The 21,073-nt window shown below is 40.1% G+C and overlaps 1 protein-coding gene across 1 annotated transcript in view; it reads left to right on the plus strand.

Annotated features, from left to right (window-relative positions):
- The window catches only part of LOC124787832 (vacuolar protein sorting-associated protein 13D), a 557,316-nt gene that overhangs the window by 293,892 nt on the left and 242,351 nt on the right, over positions 1–21,073 (plus strand). Inside the window, exon 34 of the mRNA XM_047254770.1 lies at positions 3,542–3,641. Within this exon, the coding sequence (XP_047110726.1) occupies positions 3,542–3,641 (100 nt within the window). The remainder of the gene's footprint in view (positions 1–3,541; positions 3,642–21,073) is intronic.

Raw genomic sequence — 21,073 nt, forward strand, 5'->3', positions numbered from 1 at the left:
CCGCACTCTGACTCATCAGATATGTAGCTCTTGCCACCTAGCGGTGTAAAGATCTACTACTCCTACTTTCCAGATGGCAGCACCAGTCCTGAAAATTTTGGATTCCACCTCGTAAATACAGCTCTTGTGTCTGGTAGTTTAACACAGAGTGAGGTGGTGCAATGGTTACACACTGGAATCGCATTTGGGAGGACAGTCATTCAAACCCATGTCAGGCCATCAAGATGATGATATCAGTGTCAGCAGAAAGTAGAACCATAATGTTCCTTTCTTCCTTTGATGATTAATTGGCTAAAATGCACATTTACTCCACAGTATTTTGTAAGATGATTAAAAGTCTTGCAAGCAACTTACCTCAAGAATGCCTGGAAGATTATCAGGTGAATTATCAGAACAAGAATCATTAATATCCTGGATGCATACCAGAAAAAATGATGAAATAAAGGCTGCATTGCTATGCATGTGTCTATAACTTCATCCATTGAGATTTGCATTTGTAGTTGTGAACAAAAGTGTCAGTAATTGGGTAAAAATGTGTCACTCTAAATTTACTGAAGGGCTTTGTCAGCCTCTCATTATCATTCTCTACGGTGTTTTTTTTTGTTAGGCAGTTTACACTCAATGCCCAGTCATTCACAGATGTCAAAAGTTTTCTTGAATGACTTATCCAGAGTAGAGACTATTCCGGATTATTTCATGTTTGAGGAACCCATCATACTGTTGTTTTTGTGATTTTAATACAGGTGGTTTCTTCCCCCCCCCCCCCCTCCCCCCAATGTCAGTGACTAGCCCTGTGGTTATTTTGTTCTGTGGAACAGTTTCCCATCCTAGGGCAAAAGAATGCTCTGAACTTTCCCTCAGGGAAGGCTGTTGACTCTTGAAACAGGTGTGACTCCTTATCCCGAGGATCGCTCGGTACTTACATATACACCCATGATCATAAATTAAGGATAATTGCAGAATGTGGTGCCACACAACGTGGCACTACACAAAACTGGTGCTAGTAACATAGGCATATAGGGAACACTCACAACACAGATCTGCAAGTCTACTGTATTGATGATAAGTTAAGAAAACCGTCCCGAAACACATGTGCTACAAAACGCCACTGTTTCCTGTGCATGTACCCTGACATCAATATGGGATATGATCACCATGCACACGTACACAGGCCGCACAATGGGTTGGCATACTCTGGTGGTCGAGCAGCTACTGGGGTATAACCTCCCATTCTTGCACCAGTGCCTGTCGGAGCTCCTGAAGTGTCAAAGGGGTTTGAAGACATGCAGCGATATGTTGGCTGAGAGCATCCCAGACATGCTGAATGAGGTTTTGGTCTGGAGAACAGACAGGCCTCTCCATTCGCCTGATATCTTATGTTTCGAGGTACTCATCCACGATGGCAGCTCGTTGGAGTCGTGTGTTGTCATCCGTCAGGAGGAAGGTGGGACCCACTGCACCCCTGAAAAGGCAGGCATACTGGTGCAAAATGATGTCCCAATATACCTGACCTGTTACAGTTTCTCTGTCAAAGACATGCGGAGGTGTACATGCACCAGTCATAATCCCACTCCACACGATCAAACCACGACCTCCATACAGGTCCCTTTCAAGGACATTAGGGGGTTGGTATCTGATTCCTGGTTCATGCCAGATGAAAATCTGGTGAGAATCACTGTTCAGACTATACCTGGGCTCATCTGTGAACATAACCTGGGACCACTGTTCCAATGACCATGTACAGTGTTCTTGACACCAGGCTTTACAGGCTCTCCTGTGACCAGGGGTAAGTAGAATTCACCTTGCAGGTCTCCGGGCGAATAAACCATGTCTGTTCAGTCATCTGTAGACTGTGTGACTGGAGACAACTGTTCCAGTGGCTGCGGTAAGGTCCTGAGCAAGGCTACCTGCAGTACTCCATGGCCGTCTGTGGCCACTGGTGGTGATATATCAGTCTTCTTGTGGTGTTGTACACTGTGGACGTCCCGTACTGTAGTACCTGGACACGTTTCCTGTCTGCTGGAATCGTTGCCATAATCATGAGATCACACTTTATGGAACACGGAGGGCCCGTGCTACGACCTGCTGTGTTTGACCAGCCTCCAGTCGCCCTAGTATTCTACCCCTCATAACGTCATCAATATGTGTTATTTGAGCCATTTTCAGCACACAGTCACCTTTAGTACGTCTGGAAATGTCTGCACACTTAGTCACTGCACCGTACTCCGACATGCACCACACACCTCTTTGTATGTGGACTGCTGCCAGCACCACCATGCGACGACAGCAGGTCAGATGCACCGCATGGTCGTACCCCGAAGTGATTCAAACCTGAAAACTGCCCATCAGAGCATTGTTTCACCATGTATTAGCATTGTCCTTAATTTATGAGCATAAGTGTATTACTCGTCCATGACATTGCATGTTCTTCATGATTATGAAGGTAAAGCTCAGGATTTTCCCCTTAGTGGAAGATAAGACCCTAAAGAATTTGTCAAATCTTTCAGGCTGTTGAGAGCTGAATTATGGTACTATTGATAAATGTCATTTGCAATGATTTTAGTTTTTACATAGGAAACACATGTCTGAAGAGAATAACACTGAATAAACTATATATCCAGGTAGTTGGTGAGTGTTTCACATCTTACAGAAGAATCATGTTATCCAATTAAAATGAATGAACATATATTTATCTTTCAAGAAAAATCTGAAACAAATGGAATAACAATGAGGGTACCATACCAACACGTGAAATTGAAGCATGTCAGAAGTGCAATCCTTAAAAATCACGCAGACTTTCACTATATTATACCCTGTAAGTGTACTTCACAGATTTGCGATGTTTCAGCATGACTTCATGTATGTTAAATGAAACATACCTAACAGTAAAGAAGCTTCAATTAATCAGCTTCCAAAATAGGAACAACTGGACAAAGCTAGCATATATGTAATTTTTAAAACAGAATTGAAACTAAAGTTTTGATTAAAAAATAATTTTTTCATTGGGAAAATGCAAGGAAATAGGAAAAATAAAGTGTTTACTGGGAAGACAGTCACTCCAACCCATGGGTTATTAGAGTTTGGGGGTACAGGAATGATTCAGAAGTAACAGTCAACTGATAAACTAAAATACAAATTAAGTTAATCACATAGCCATTGTGTAATGTTGGTAACCATTGTGGCTTTTCTTACGAAACTCAGACTGATCTTCATTGCTATGTTGCCTTTTGTTGACTTTTATGCTGATACTGGGGTGATCTCTGAGGCTCCCACTTTCATAATATCTATAGCTGTTGGTCCAGGTGTGATGTCCACCTATTTCTTCTAAGCAGAACCTTCTGCTATATTTATTTTTTTATTTTGTAGTAAATTCTTGTGTTCTGTTTTTGTTGAAACAGTGTTAAATATGTCTAAAAAAATCTTGCATACCAAAGTAATCAGCAGTTGTTCATAATGAAAGTTAGCAAATCTTTTTTTTTTTAATTTATCTTTTTCATCTTATTCTAATAACTGAGTTGATATTTAAATTTTATAATTACAGCTGAACCAGTGAACAAGAGATCTAATGTGTTCACCAACATTCTTCAACCTATGAAAACTGCTCATGCTGACAAAGAAGTACAAGCTGAAGTCCATCATAGGTGAGGGAGTGCAAGAATTTTCCTTTTTGGTGTTAAATATGAGGGTCATCCAGTAAATAAGTTTCCTTGTTTTAATTTCTCTCCAAAATAAACTGTGCCTGTGACAACTGAGGGCTGGTGAGTCTGACTGGTATGTAGAAACAATCTTCACAGCAGCTTATGATGCATGCCACAGTATCTTGCCGGTTGCTGCCAGTTGGCATGGAGTTGTCACTGCAAAGTGTCCCACTTGTGAGATGCACTCCGTTATTCCCCCCTGCCCCCCTCCTCCCCCCCTCCCCCTCCTGCAGCAAAACAACTATTCACCATTGATATCAATCAGGGGTTAATCTTTTTCTGTGGGGAAGGCTGAGCATTCAGATGGGGGAGACAAAATGTCAGAGCTTGCAACTTGGCAAGAGAGATCCATAGTAAAAGGCGAAGGTTGCACATTTGGCAGGTAAAATTGTCGCAACCACGTTTTGGGACTGTCAAAAGATGTTACTCATTCACCACCTGCCTTACGACATATAACAGAGCGAGGTGGCACAGTGGCTAGCACACTGGACTCGCATTCGGGAGGACAATGGTTCAATCCCACTTCCAGCCATCCTGATTTAGGTTTTCCATGATTTCCCTAAATCGCTCCAAGCAAATGCCAGGATGGTTCCTTTAATCTCCTTCCCAAAAAACAACCCAACCCTTACAACATCACAGTGTTGTAGTCAGGCATTAACAGTGTGCCATATTTTATTGTCGTGTCCCCGTTTTAGTCAATTTCGTGTTGTCCTGTCCCTGTCATCTACTTTACCGGATGTTTTAGCTGATGACACTCGAGCAGCTGCTCGTATTCTGCGTTTTATAACTTTAACTGGCTTGTCCAAAGACATTTAACCTTTTTACTTATTTTATCTGCATCTTTGTCAGGTCCTTCTGGTGTCCCCCCATCCCCTTGAGTTGTAACAGATTCTATGTGCTCTAACAACAGTGACTGGGCGCTAATGACCTCAGCAGTTGAGTGCCCTTAAACCCAACCAAAAAAAAAAAAAAAAAAAAAAAAACACATCACAGTGAATGCAGAGAGGTACTGTAATGTCTTGAGGAATCTGCAAACTGTCATCAAAAGAAAGCATCCAGGACTTTGAGAGACAAAGATATCTTCCTTCAAAACAATGCTTAGCATGATGCAGCTTGAATGACCCAGGCGGAGCTCAGAACATTCAATTGCAAAATGTTCCCTCATCCTCCATATTCACCAGATCTTGTCTACAGGTGATTTTTCACCTGTTCACCCAACTGAAAGGTCATCTTACAGGTAAAAACTTCAACACTGATAATGAAGTCGCATCGGCAGTGAACAGCTGGTTATGAGCACAGGACCCATCCTGCTACATCAATGGTTTGGGGAAACTTGTCACATTACCAAAAATGCATGGAAAACATCGTGACCATCTAGAAAAGTAACAGAAGCATTGTACAATGTCAGTAAAATTATTTCAATATAATAAATAGTGTGTGTGTGCGTGTGTGTGTGTGTGTGTGTGTGTGTGTGTGTGTGTGTGTGTGTGTGTGTGTGTTTAAATTGAAGATAGTTGTTTAATTTTGTCTGTTATTGTAAGTACTGGTTTTGGTTTCACATCATCATCACAGTATCTTTTTACATCAGGACGAAGCATGAAATAACTATAAATACATAAAGTCCAATCAGTTATACAGGGTGTTACAAAAAGGTACGGCCAAACTTTCAGGAAACATTCCTCACACACAAAGAAAGAAAATATGTTATGTGGACATGTGTCTGGAAACGCTTACTTTCCATGTTAGAGCTCATTTTATTACTTCTCTTCAAATCACATTAATCATGGAATGGAAACACACAGCAACAGAACGTACCAGTGTGACTTCAAACACTTTGTCACAGGAAATGTTCAAAATGTCCTCTGTTAGTGAGGATACATGCATCCACCCTCCGTCGCATGGAATCCCTGATCGCTGATGCAGCCCTGGAGAATGGCGTATTGTATCACAACCGTCCACAATACGAGCACGAAGAGTCTCTATATTTGGTACCGGGGTAGTGTAGACAAGAGCTTTCAAATGCCCCCATAAATGAAAGTCAAGAGGGTTGAGGTCAGGAGAGCGTGGAGGCCGTGGAATTGGTCCGCCTCTACCAATCCATCAGTCACCGAATCTGTTGTTGAGAAGCGTACGAACACTTCGACTGAAATGTGCAGGAGCTCCATCATGCATGAACCACATGTTGTGTTGTACTTGTAAAGGCACATGTTCTAGCAGCACAGGTAGAGTATCCCTTTTGAAATCATGATAATGTGCTCCATTGAGCGTAGGTGGAAGAACATGGGGCCCAATCAAGACATCATCAACAATGCCTGCCCAAACGTTCACAGAAAATCTGTGTTGATGACATGATTGCACAATTGCGTGTGGATTCTCGTCAGCCCACACATGTTGATTGTGAAAATTTGCAATTTGATCACTTTGGAATGAAGCCTCATCCGTAAAGAGAACATCTGCACTGAAATGAGGATTGACACATTGTTGGATGAACCATTCGCAGAAGTGTACCCATGGTGGCCAATCAACTGCTGATAGTGCCTGCACACGCTGTACATGGTACGTAAACAACTGGTTCTCCCGTAGCACTCACAGTGACGTGGTCAACGTTACCTTGTACAGCAGCAACTTCTCTGATGCTGACATTAAGGTTATCGTCAACTGCACGAAGAATTGCCTCGTCCATTGCAGTCGCGACTCATAGGCTGGAATGTTCCGTACTCCCTAAGACGCCGATCAATTGCTTCGAATGTCTTCCTGTCGGGACACCTTCGTTCTGGAAATCTGTCTCGATACAAACGTACCACGCCACGGCTATTGCCCCGTGCTAATCCATACATCAAATGGGCATCTGCCAACTCCGCATTTGTAAACATTGCACTGACTGCAAAACCACGTTCGTGATGAACACTAAACTGTTGATGCTATGCACTGATGTGCTTGATGCTAGTACTGTAGAGCAATGAGTACTGTAGAGCAATGAGTCACATGTCAACACAAGCACCGAAGTCAATATTACCTTCCTTCAATTGGGCCAACTGGCGGTGAATCGAGGAAGTACAGTACTTACTGACGAAACTAAAATGAGCTCTAACATGGAAATTAAGCGTTTCCGGACACATGTCCACATAACACCTTTTCTTTGTTTGTGTGTGAGGAATGTTTCCTGAAAGTTTGGCCGTAGCTTTTTGTAACACCCTATATATAGGTGGTATAAATTCATACTTGCGAAAGGTAAAAATTAATCACATGTCATAGCATATCATATCAATATGGCGATCCATATACTTACTGCCTCATCGGACATCAGAATCAAATGGATATACCTTGCCCAAGACGTGGTGTGTCCAATTTGAAATCATTGCTATAACTGGCCAGCAGATAAATGAAAACATATCGAGGAGTTATTTATAATATTATTATTGTTATTATTAATTAGGCGTAGGCTGTAACAAATTAGCCTTAGAAGTGAATATTGGCAGAACTGTAATACAATATCATATATAGAACACAGGTATATTAAATTACCATGATACAAGTTAAACTCCATGATGCACTTTGAACTATTGAAATGAAAGAGAATATGACTCTAACAATGAGAAAGAAATGTTCACAACAGCAGTAGACATTCCTACACACAAATTGTGTCTGAGTATCCTGTACATATGAATTCCCTTGAAGACTACACCAATCAGATCAAGACAACCTCACTGGTATTCCTTTTGCTAAAAATAATACAGTATATGTGCCACATCTTGTTATGCTGAAACCTTTGCATCTAATTTATAGCTGGATTAGCAATCCTCCCCAGCTTTGCACAGGTAGCACAAAGTCTCTACAGTTTGTTGACTTGTGTAGTATAATGGCAATTGTATTTATGGGTAACTGCATAGATTTATGATTAAAGTTGAGAGAACATCATCAGGTAAATGAGTATCATCATCTTAAACAATTTAAGCAGCATGTGCCAGGAAAGCTTATAACGTTCTCTGGATGACATCAAGAGACAGTGTGGTGCTGTGGTGCAATACTCACACGTCTCTCAATTCAATGGCGTGTGTAGCCGATCCTCTTCTCTGATTAATCCACTTGTCGATCTCCAGAAAGCTACTTCTCCAAAGATATGGCGCTGCTTAAGGGATTTTACTAACTACTTTTCTATTCTTGAAATAATTTGTGTACTTGTAGAATACTTTTCAGTTTAATCACAATATATTTTCAATGTTCATCAACAATAACTTTGCCAAGCTAACTCATTCTTTGAACATTAGAATCATTTGCTCTTCTTCAAAATAGCTTACATGTGTCTCGCTTCGATCATAACCAAGACATAGAGTAATTCGAGAATCTCTAGTCTCAAACAAGTCCAATTCATGAGTGTCCTTAGGAAACTACTTTCATTTGTACGCTAGTCTTTTTACAATAATCACAGAAATTAAAGAACACAGAATACTACATAAACTTTTCTTTTTCTTCTTTGCCCGTACATGAAACACTGTGGACCATGCAGCAAGTACTTGTCTGCTGCTGTTTGTGCCGTCGTGTCCATCTTTTTCCTCGTGGCTGTTCTTTTTGACCTGCACATACAGCTATGGGCAGTCGGCTGATTCGTTTCTCATACTCATATCTAAAATATCGGGTGTTCCAAATGGTGGAAGGCTGAGTGATTCTAGAATTTCCTCCGAAATTCTCGAAGCACTAAATCTACCCCACCCCCGTAAATCGAACACACGATATTTTATAAAATCATTAGGTAAACTTATATCACATACAATTCTAGCAGTATACATTCTAACACAGCTCTTTGTACTTATTTAGAGTAAACTTTAACTACCTTTTCCTTCATTCTACTCTTACACTAAGTTGACATTAAACCTCGAATATTGAATGGTACTCTGATAAGTTTTCCTAATATTTAGGGTTCGTTAGAACTCTGTCTCAATTTCCAGTTGTAAACTTCAGGTGTCACAGACCCTTAATTATGGTTGCTCTTTACACTACCATTCTGTACTGTTTTTCTTTTTCTTTCTTTAGTACTTATCCATTTCATTATTTAAAGTTTCTCGTAGTCTGGAGGAACTCTGAGCAGATAAAAGTGTTCTTTCAGACACTCTTAAACATACAAACTGACACAATCAGTAGAATAGAGAATTCAAACTTACCAGAATAATTTGTGTAAAATGTGTGATTTTTGTCACGATACTGCCTTTATCCGTTTAGGCACAGTACCTATACCTTATCTACAAGTTGACTCTGTGAATGCTGTTCCTCCTTCCGTTTTGGTTGGTACTCCCCTTTTAACTTCCTAATCTCTGGTACAGGTCAATCCCCTTCTTGGCACCCTGTCCGCACAGTATAGGTCAGCCTCTCTTGGGTCTGCCTATGTGCCCTTTTCATCCAATACATACTGGGTGCGTCTTCCTTCTCCTTCCTGAGGGTCTTCATAGTTCATTGCCCCAGTATGCGTCTATATGTACACCATTATTAAATATTATCTGGTAAAATTAAAATCTATTTCACACTTCATACTCACTCTTTAATACCTCACTTCATATCCTAGAGACCTCCTTTAAGCAACAGCTTCTACGCTTCCAGCGTACATCATGCCTACATCCATTATTCAACATATTTTATGCTTTCTTGGGTTATAAGAGTCAGACTTTTTGGTAGACTGACCCTCCTTAATAATTTCTCCTCTGGCTTATGTCCTCTTTCTTTACTCACGTATCCTCTGATGCATACTTGATGTAGAATTATTCTAGATTTTCTATACTTCTGTACATATGTGATAAGGGGTCATTATTAGTCCTCTCTCTCTCTCTCTCTCTCTCTCTCTCTCTCTCTCTCTCTCTCTCTCACACCAAACGGGAAAGCGTTGGTAGATAGACACAATAAAAAACACACAAATATCAAGCTTTCGCAACACACGGTTGCTTCATCGGGAAAGAGGGAAGGAGAGGGAAAGACGAAAGGATGTGGGTTTTAAGGGAGAGAGTAAGGAGTCATTCCAATCCCGGGAGCGGAAAGACCTACCTTAGGGGGGAAAAGGGACAGGTATACACATGTGTGGGCTGACGAGAATCCGCATACAATTGTGCAATCACGTCATCAACACAGATTTTCTGTGAACGTTTGGGCAGGCATTGTTGGTGATGTCTCGATTTGGCCCCATGTTCTTCCACCTATGCTCAATGGAGCACGTTATCATGATTTCATACGGGATACTGTACCTGTGCTGCTAGAACATGTGCCTTTACAAGTACGACACAACATGTGGGTCATGCACGATGGAGCTCCTGCACATTTCAGTCGAAGTGTTCATACGCTTCTCAACAACAGATTCAGTGACCGATGGATTGGTAGAGGCGGATCAATTCCATGGCCTCCACACTCTCCTGACCTCAACCCTCTTGACTTTCATTTATGGGGGCATTTGAAAGCTCTTGTCTACGCAACCCCGGTACCAAATGTAGAGACTCTTTGTGCTCGTATTGTGGACGGCTGTGATACAATACGCCATTCTCCAGGTCTGCATCAGCGCATCAGGGATTCCATGCGACAGAGAGTGGATGCGTGTATCGACCAAACGAAAGCATTGGTATGTTGATAGATACACAAAGAAACACAAACACACACACAAAATTCAAGCTTTCTCAACCAACGGTTGCTTCACCAGGAAAGAGGGAAAGACGAAAGGATGTGGGTTTTAAGGGAGAGGGTAAGGAGTCATTCCAATCCCGGGAGCGGAAAGACTTGCAAGCATGTCTGCTTGTGTCTGTTATGTTTGGATGGATATGTGTGTGTGTGCGCGAGTGTATACCTGTCCCTTTTTCCCCTCCAAGGTAAGTTTTTCTGCTCCCAGGATTGGAATGACTCCTTACCTTCTCTCTTAAAACTCACATCCTTTCGTCTTTCTCTCTCCTTCCCTCTTTCCTGATGAAGCAACCGTGGGTTGCAAAAGCTTGAAATTTGTGTGCATGTTTGTGTTATTGTTTCTGTCAACTTACCAATGCTTTCGTTTGGTAAGTTACAGAATCTTCGTTTTTAGATATATTTTTCCCACAAAAGATGATGTAACTTACCAAACGAAAGCATTGGTATGTTGATAGACACAAAATTATATATAATGTTGTGTATGCTTAAGTGTGTTTGTGTAGCCTGATTCTTTGGCTGACTTATGTGAAATAAGTTGCAGGTTATAATGAACCACGGAAATTGAGAAGTACTTCAATAGTAGATGTATATTCACGTGGAAAGAGGGAAATATAGATAGGTACTCAGTAGAGAAGTAAGAAAGGAAGAAGTAGAGATGGTTGCTAAGATCAAAGAAGTGAAAGAAGATAGCCCCAAGGACAGGAAACCCTTCCCACCTCCCCCTTCCCCAGGATCCCTTCTTTGCCGGTACTTGAGTGAGAAGCCGGAGGATGTATGATGTTAAACGTCTCCTGCAGAATGGACATTCTGACCTTCACCTTTAAGTCCCTGAATAAAGAATCTTAGCAGCACCTATGGAACGGCAAATGGTGAAGAATCAGTCACACTTGTCTGCAAAGGTTGTCTGAAAGGTGTGATGCGTGTGTAGTGTCAGTCATGCTTTTACCTACATTACTCATCCCTTTCAAAATCGATACAAACCCTCCCCATTTACAACACATTACATAAAAGGTATAAAATATTCTATAAAAATAGAAATTTATACACTACAATCAGTTGTCTAGTTATTCAGTTTATATTATACTTTTATACACATATATAATCCTCTATTCAGTTCATGTCACCTCGACATCACTATGTCTCAATAGTACCATCGCATTATACTGTCCACTCTCACTCTCTCTCTCTCTCTCTCTCTCTCTCTCTCTCTCTCTCTCTCTCTCTCTCTCACACACACACACACACACACACACACACACACACACACAATCCGTCTCCGTTCATCAATACCTGTACACACATGTTTGTATGGAAAAACTGGTGAAGAGATTACGTACAATGACTAATTTAGGCAAAAATAAAAACCTACATATATGTGGAAGGCGGAAGAGACTGGCTGTTGAATCACATTTATATTATATCTTACAAAGGGCAAAAAATTATGTTTTATGTAACGTTTCATACAGATTTCTGTCTGGTATTAATCTAATATTTCTTGGTAACTCTCAAAGAACAGCTTAGGCAAAATGAAGACCTAACTATACTCTGATACTGGGATTCCGGATACTTGCTGACTAGAGCGGAGTGCATGGGTGACTTAAATACTCAAGGACTTCTTCTAACTCGGGATTTAATGCTAACTGGAGTGGAGGGTGCGCTCGACTTACATCTACATCGGGCACTAATTGTTATGGAGGCAACTGCGGATATATCAAATCAGAATCCAACTGCTTTTAGAGAGCATATTATGAAAACACTAATAGATTCTTCAGTCATGACTTGATATAATAACACAATTTATGCAGTTGATTACATAATATGGACCAGAAGCATACATAACACCTTCGAGACCACGAATGATGATACAATCACTTATTGCTAATACTACAAGAAGCAGTATGGCCTTGATATTAACACAGAACATTAACATCCCATGGGGGACAGATGTGACTCCGCCCAGATCCCATGGATCTGATATGAACCTCACTTGAACAAATGCAAACCGGTACTTTTCGTTAAATTTTGTATGAAAGTCTACCCACAACAGAACAATTACCACTATACTAGATAACACAACATCGGGTAAAGTTATTCTGTTTTCTACCTTGGCATGGACAAGTTTGAATTCTTTGCCCAAGTCATCTATAACAGTGTTAGTATCATTAGGTTTGGAAATAGCAACAGTCCCAATGTTTCCGGAGATTATACTCTCGGAAATTTCTCTATCTATAATTAGCTCAAAAGGTTCTGCCAGACTACTTACATTTATAATGTCAAAGTTGACTATTTTTTCTTTGAAGTTTTGTTCTACATTATTTACTTGTGAACTGACATCTCTTGTAGTAACAGCTCGTATACTAACACATGGAATTTTCGATTGCATAATCAATATCAATTCCATAGATCGATCTGTGCTCTCTTTCAAGATATTCATTTCCTATCTTACAGAATTAAATTTAACATTACATACATTTTCACAAAATTTTAATTTTCCACTAAATTCAGATTCTACATTATTACATTTATCTTCAATATCAAATTCTAGTTTTTGAGTCGACTTTTGAAATTGGTCATCCTGCTTTTGGCAGGACAATGGATCACACTACTGCATCAGTGGTGGCTCTAAGAGATCGAGAACTTTCACTGCTACAGGGAGTAGCGAAGGAGAAGTGGGCATTCTCCTTCGCACAGTAACAGCCTGCACTGTGAGAGACACCATAGTTAAGTTAGTGAACATAATTGGTGTGATGGAAATCACTCACATTATTCTGGACAATATCTGAATGTATTTGTGAAAACCAGGTCAAAATTTGCACAGTAGTGTCTAAGATTAGCCTTCACATACAGACAGAAAAATGTGGCAGGTAACTTGTGTGTGTAAAATGTATGGATGATTTCTAATAGTGCAGTTCACCTCTAGACGGCAATGGCAGATGCCTTGGCTTCATATGATTACTGGTAAGATTTGATGGAAGTCAGCAGAGAACAAATTGGTGCAATTATCCATAGGGCTATGGTTGTTATGCAAATCTCACATTATTTTGTGTTATGCTTCAACAGATGTTTTATGGGGCACTGGAACCCAATCCCAAACAGGAAACACACTTGTGCATCATTTTCCCACTGTTACTTGGCATTGAAACATTTCAAACACTGTAGGTGTTGTCAGCATAAAATTTCAGGGGAGATTGAATATACAGCAGTTCATGAACAACCTGTGATGCTTGCACCAGAGTGGCACAATAGTCAGGCGGCCCTTCGCCTTTCACTGCTAGATGGAAAATCATTTTCACAGCGGTGGGGACTTTCATTAATTGTAGTTCAGCTAATTAGCACAAAATACTTAAAATTATATACACAAAACATCCTCACAAATTGGTCCATATGTTAGTGAAAATGGTATCAAAATTTGAAAGTAGCATGAACGTGCAGACAGAAGTGAACAATGGACTTCAATTCACATATGTAGAGATATCTGCTTTTTGCGGAAAATGGGCAATACTGACAGTCTGCTGTGGACAGCTGCTGAAACTGATGGGTCACCATTGCAGGTTGGAGAATTTCTGCTCTGATCAAGGCTGTAAGAAGTTTGTGCTGTTGTCTGTTATAACATTAACACCCAAGTATCACGTGGATGAGGTCTGCAATCTCATTGGATGCACTTTGCAGTACTGAGATGGCTGAACTTTCATCCTATAAAGAGGTGAAGAATAACATGTGACCCAACGTGATGTGCGTTATAGTAGTGGTATAGCATCTAGATAGCATAAACTGTGAAACACAGGTTTCTTGCAGAATGCTCAGCTGTGTTACTGCATAATGTCTTCCTTTCATGTATTGTGAGAGTTTCCACATCTGTGACCATTCATGAAAGATTTGCTTCCTCATACTAGTAATGAAATTCATATGTGGTGGACAATTGTAGGAAGGTCGGCCATCAATCACACTTTGTTTCATGAGGTGGTCCTCTACATGTTTGTTGTGAAGAACAAACAAAAGCAAGGATATAACTAATGCTGCTTCATGCATTTAGTGTTAAAAGTCGATACAACAAGGTGCATAAAAAGAGACTGCCTACACTACATTTGTCCGTCCTCTTTCGGAGTACTGCTGTGTGGTGTGGGGTCCATATCAGATAGGATTAACGGAGTACACCGAGGAAGTTCAAAGAAGGGCAGCATGTTTTGTATTATTGAGAAATAGGGGGAGAGTGTCATGGACTTGATACAGGATTTGGAGTGGACTTCATTAAAACAAAGTTGTTTCTCATTGTGACAGGATCTTCCCACAAAATTTCGATCACTAACTTGCTCCACAGAATATGCACATATTTTGTTGACACCAACCTACATAAGTAGAAATGATCATTGTAACAAAATAAGGGAAATCAGAGCTCACTTGGAAAGATATAGGTGTTCATTTTTTCCTTGCACTGTTCAAGAGTGGAATAACAGAATTATTGTGAAGGTGGTTCGGTGAACCCTCTGCCAAATACTTAAGTGTGATTTGCAAACTATCCATGTAGATGTAGATGTAGATAAATTGTGATATAAATGTGCAAGAAGCTGAAGACATGGTTCTTGAAAAGAAGTGTAATATAATAGCCATAATTAATCTTTAATGTTGGTTAGACCCTGATATAATCCTTGCTCTCTCTCTCTCTCTCTCTCTCTCTCTCTCTCTCTCTCTCTCTCTCTCTTTCTTTCTCTCTCTCTCATTGATGTGATGCCAGTGTTATCCACATTTCTTTTGTAAAATGAAATGAAACAGTTTAGAAATGTTGAAGCACATTAATGAAACACATCAAAAGGTGATAAATAAGTTGTGTACAGTGGTTAGTTGAAATGAAGAGTCGTGTACACTGATAGAATTTTACAGATACTGTTAACATAAAAATCTGTCATCAACTAACTATCCCAGTTTTGAACACTTTGATCATATTCTGGAGACATAAGTATTACATTTGAAACAATTCTCAAAATATTTGTGAAGACTTCCTACAAAAGTGACTTGATTGTGTAATATCTCATAGGCAGAACACATGGGCAACTAATAATAATCGATTATAACAGCTACTGTGAAGATGGCCGTGGAAACAAACATATTACAGAACAGTATAGCTTTGAATGGTACTTATTTGATTAATAGAAGTTCTTAGCTCCAACTTAAAGTTTGAAGGCTTGCAGGTTCTCACCCTACAACATCCGTAGTAGACACATTGCCAGATATGACAGAAATATGCAGAAACCTAATAGACTGTTATTTTGTAGGTAAGAATAATTATTGTGACTTTGTAGGCATTTCCGGCATAATAAGTCTCTTCAGGTTTGCTAAATCCTAAAGTCAAATCAATTCAATATTTGGGCAATCCACGTGTTCGCCATCTTCAGTAGAATGCTGCTGCTGCTGCATCCTGCTGAGAACTGATTCCAAGGCTGCAAATCGACATCCTATGTAGGTTGCTGAAATTATATTTAATAAAGCAAAACCTGTAGCTTAGTCAACAGTATTCTGATGTTGCCGGAACAATGTGATAACTGTGAGGCTAAGATAATGGGGTACAGGGAAGGAAGCGTGGGGGCAGGGGAAAAAAAGTGGAATGGGGTGGCAGATGTGGATGATGGACCTACATTATACAGGCGTTGTCAGGAATCTGATTTGATTGAATGTGTTTCTGCCCTGTGTATCAGTTCCTTCTCTTGGCCTATGTTTCCCTTAACATTCTCTACATCTTGCTTTACCATTGTGTATTCCATTTAGCGTACCTTTCCATAATTCTGAGTGACTTGTTGTAAATTAAAACACACCAAGAAAACATTTATGTTGAATAGGTTATGTGATGTAACTTTCTCTTGGTCTCCTGAAAGCACTTTATCTCTGCTACCAAGAATGTAAAATCACATACCAGTTACTTTTAATAAAATTGCATTTGTCTCTTTGTTGACATATAATGTATGCCCTCACTGGGAGCCTGGAAAATGGCGCACTGGAAATATTGTAGACAGAGTCTAGTGTTCCCGAAATAATTCAGTTGCAGAGTTGTTTCTGTAGTGGCCTTGACTGACTTTAATGATAAGTGACCAATTGAACAATGTTTAAAAGAGTCTGGTTGAGATCTAGAAGGCAGCAAAAAGAAAGCTGTAATTTTAAATTTTACCATTGGTGTAGGAGGACTGTACAGACATGCCATCATTTGACTGTCACACAGACTTCCATATGAAGAACATAGAATAGTCATACCTGACACAGTAATAGGCTTCACTGACATAGAGAAGCAACTGAAGGAGTTGAAAACAAACAAGTCGCCAGATCCAGATGGAATCCCAGTTTGGTTTTATAGAGAAAACTTTATGACATTTGGTCTTTCCTTAGCTTGGATTTATTGCAAACCTCTTGACACATGCGAAGTCCTGAGTGACTGGGAAGAAGAGCTGGTGACTCATGTATATAAGAACGATAAAAGAACGAACCAGCAAAATTACAGACCAATATCCTTAACATCTGTTTGCTGCAGAATTCTTGAGCATTTCCTATGTTCAGATATGATGAATTTCCTTGAGACAGAAAATCTTCTGTCCACAAATCAGCACGGATTTGGAAAGCATCATTCATATGAAACACAGCTTGTCCTTTTTTTCACATGATATCCAGGGAACAATGCATGGAGGGCAACAGGCAGATTCCACATTCCCAGATTTCCAGAAAGTGTTTGACACAGTGCTTCTCTGCAGATTGTTGACTATCATCTGAGCGTACAGTATGGGTTGCTGCTAAGGTCATTGTTGCTACATTGTGTCATAGATTAACAGATGGGTTATCTTACCTTTGCAGATGAAGCTTTGGCAGTTGAGGTCACATGTAAATGTATGAGGGTGGTTTGGAAAGTCCTCAGAATCACCACAAGAGGTCAGCACTAGCACAACGAGTTGTTCACGTGATATTCATTGGACTGTGGCATGTAAACACATGCCACGTCAGTGCTCTTGGAAGAGAGCTGTGGTGGTGGCATGGCTCTGTTGTTCCTGCGTAGTGATTTGCGAAGATGGAAAAAATTGAGATTCGAGCAGTGATTAAGTACTTTGTAAAGAAAGGTATGAAAGCAAAGGACATTCATGCAGATTTCCAGAATACACCGTGGGACTCTGCTCCTTCATATCCAACTGTTGCCTAGTGGACAAATGAATTTAAATTTGGTTGGGAGAGCTTAGATAATGATCCATGCAGTGGTCAGCCAAGATGTGTCACTACTCCAGAAATCATTGCAAAAGTGTACAAAATGGTCATGGGGGATTGCTGATTAAAAGTCATCTTCCATCAAGACAATGCATGCTCACACATATGTGCCATCGCCATGGAAAAATTACATGAACTAAGGTATGAATTGTTGCCTCACCCACCTTATTCACCTGATGTGGCTCCGTCAGACTTCCATACCTTCCCAAAACTGAAAATTTTTCTTGGTGGACGAAGATTCACTTTAAGCGAAGAATTGATAGCCGGAGTTGACAATTATTTTGCAGCCCTTTAGGAAACACATTTTCGAGATAGGATCAAGGCACTGGAACATCGTTGGACCAAGTGCATTAATTTACAAGGAGACTACATTAGAAAATTAAAAATGTTTCAGTGATATCAGTACTTTTTTTTATTCTGTTCTGAGAACTTTTCCCACCACCCTCGTATTTTGCAGAATTTGGAAGGATTGGGGAGGGAACACTGTCACCAGCTTTTTCCAATAAATTTCATTGCCCCTCTTTTAACTAACAACAGTTTCAGATCTGGTATTAGGTTCCATCCTGAACACAACCTCAGAAATCGTGACACGTTCAGAAGCTACCAAGCATTTGTGACAACCAAGATTATAAATTTCATTGCTGGTCTTTTCCCTCATAGCAATTTCAGTTATAGGGGAGATAGTTATACCTGGAGGATAGTGTACCTATGGAAACACAATGATTCCTGATCGGTTCTTCGATCTAATGACATATTTTAGAAATAAAATGAGGGAACACTAACTAGAGACTGCCATAAGAAGTTTCCAGTATTTTCTATTATTTTTTGTTGTTGTGAGACATGAGTTGTGTTTTATGCAGTGTTTGTAAGTATTGTGAGCTTTACATACATGAGTGCTGTACTATATGTTAAAGCTATTTTGTGGTTATTACTAATTATTCATTTACAGTGTTTTACGGTGACTAACATTATGTATATTTTTAAAACTAGTTGCATAACGTGTGGCTGTTTGTCATACTTTGTCATAGTGCACCATCTTGTACCGTGAAATGGAAGATCTCTTTGTTATCGAACACATGATATTTTCAAAAGAACTGAGTTTACTTAATGTCATAACAGTTTTCCATGTCCCAAAAATGGAATTTTGTTTTTGTTGCTAATAATTTCTATTACAAAATTCTTCAACTTGTTACAAGCTTTCTATAATACCACTTCCTAATTTGAATTCTCCTACTATTATTGGTATGTAGTAGAATAACAATGTAATACATAGACTTTTAAATACAGCATTGACAAGATTTTTCTCAGTTGCAGTATTTCTAAATTTGAATAGAATATTTGTTACAAGGTACACTGTTAAGTAACATTAATGTGACCATCTGTCAAAAGCCTGAATAATCACCTTTTGCAGTATGGACCACTTCGACATGTGCAGGAAGTGCATCAGTGAGGTTTTGGAAGGTTCCAACAGGGATGCGGAGCCATGACAAACTGCACTAGGTTTCTTGGTTGACGATCCATGGTGCATACAGCCTGATCAGATTGTTCCTCTGATTCTCTATTGGGTTTTAATCTGGGGAATTTGGTGGCCAGGGGAGTATGGTAAACGCATCCTGGTGCTCTTCAAACCACACATGTACATTGCAATCTGTGTGGCATGTTGCATTGTCCTGGTGATACGTGCCATCCTGCTGAGGGATAAATGCTAGATTTAGAGATGGCGTGGTACCCAAGGACAGATGCATATTTCTGCTGATCGACTGTGGACTGTGTCCTCCGGAATTATGAGATCATCCAGGGAATGTAATAAAACGACGTTCTCCAGACCATACCTCTCCCTCTTTCAGCCTGACTGTTGTTGCAAGGTGTTTTTCTTTCTGTGTTATAGAGCATAAAATATGATTCATCTAAAAAGGCCACGTGTTACCATTCAGTGGATATTCAGTAGCAGTATTGCCATGCAAATTCCAGTCTTCATCGGTGACAAACAGCAGTCGGCATGCATGCATGAACCAGGAACCTGCTGCGGAGGCCCATGCACAGCAGTGTCCACTGAAAACGTGTTGAGATGACACTGTTGGTTACCCCTTGGTTTGCCTGGGCAGTCAGTTGCTCAGCAGCTGCATTTATATTCAGCTTCATACATCTCTGCAGCCGTTGTCACCCCTGTCATCTATGACCTGTGCTGCAGCACATTTGCCTCAGTGCCAGTTTTAGATAGCTCTATTTTGCCTTAAAGAGTACTTTAGCCATGGAGACATGCAAACAGTTTACAAACGTGGCTGTTTTGGAAATGTTTCTGTGCTTGCCCCGAAAGCCAATGATCATGTCCTTTTTCACTTCAGGGAAATTTCTCCATTTCCACATTATGACAGTGACTGCACTGTTTTTGACATCCCCCAACAAGCTTTATATACCATCCACTGCAAGTGCTGCAATCTGCCATCTACATCTACATCTACACTCTGCAAACCACCGTTAAGAGCAGGGCAGAGGGTACATCTTGCTGTACCAGTAATCAGTGTTTCTTCTCATTTCATTCATGTAGGGAGCATGGGAAGAAGGATTGATTGACTATGTCTGTGCATGTAGTAATTCTTCTAATCTTATCCTCACAGCCCCTGTGTGAGCAATATGTAGGGGATTGTAGTATATTCCCAGAGTCGTCATTTAAAGCTTGTTTGTGAAACTTTGTTAATAGACTTTCTTGGGATAGTTTGTCTGTTCATCCAGTTCAGTTCCTTCAGTACCTCTGTGACACTCTCCCAAGCATCAAGCAAATATGTGACCATTTGTGCTGCATTTTCCGAATATGTTCAGTATCTCCTACTTGTCCTATTAGGTATGGGTCCCACACGCATGAACAACATTCTAAATGGGGTCACAAGAGTTACTTGTAAGCAATCTACCTTGTAGACTGATCGCACCTCCCCAGTATTCTACCAATAAACCGAAGTATACCACCTGATTTACCCACAACTGAGCCTTTGTAATCATTCCACTTCATATCCCTAAATAGTTTTACATCCACTTACACAGTGGTTATTGCACTTTAATGTCTAATGTAAGTGGTGGTCACTTTAATGTGACTGTACCATGTATATGAGGATGTTGTACCTCGAAACAGTTTTTCACCTTGCTTTTCTAAAGTAGTTTTAGTAATTTCAGAAAAAGACTGCAGCACACACAAAGCTATTGCTATCATTTCAAAATGGAATAAGAAAATATATTAAATTTCTATAAACCTGATGTAAACATTACCACATGTATTCTTCCGCGTTTGCGTGAAACTCATTGGATTTCGTTTCATGTGGAGCGGAAGCCAAGCTGTGACCAGTACAGTCAAGTATGATCATAAGGATATGTTTTATCCTGTGTTATATGCACATAGACTGAACGATAATGTGGGACAGCAGCTTTACTGGCACATTAAACTTGGGACAGCACTGCCCAGCCAGTGGTCCAACTAACCTGTTAAGACATGAGCAGTT

The sequence above is a fragment of the Schistocerca piceifrons genome, chromosome 3, assembly GCF_021461385.2.
Source record: "Schistocerca piceifrons isolate TAMUIC-IGC-003096 chromosome 3, iqSchPice1.1, whole genome shotgun sequence".
NCBI lineage: Eukaryota > Metazoa > Arthropoda > Insecta > Orthoptera > Acrididae > Schistocerca > Schistocerca piceifrons.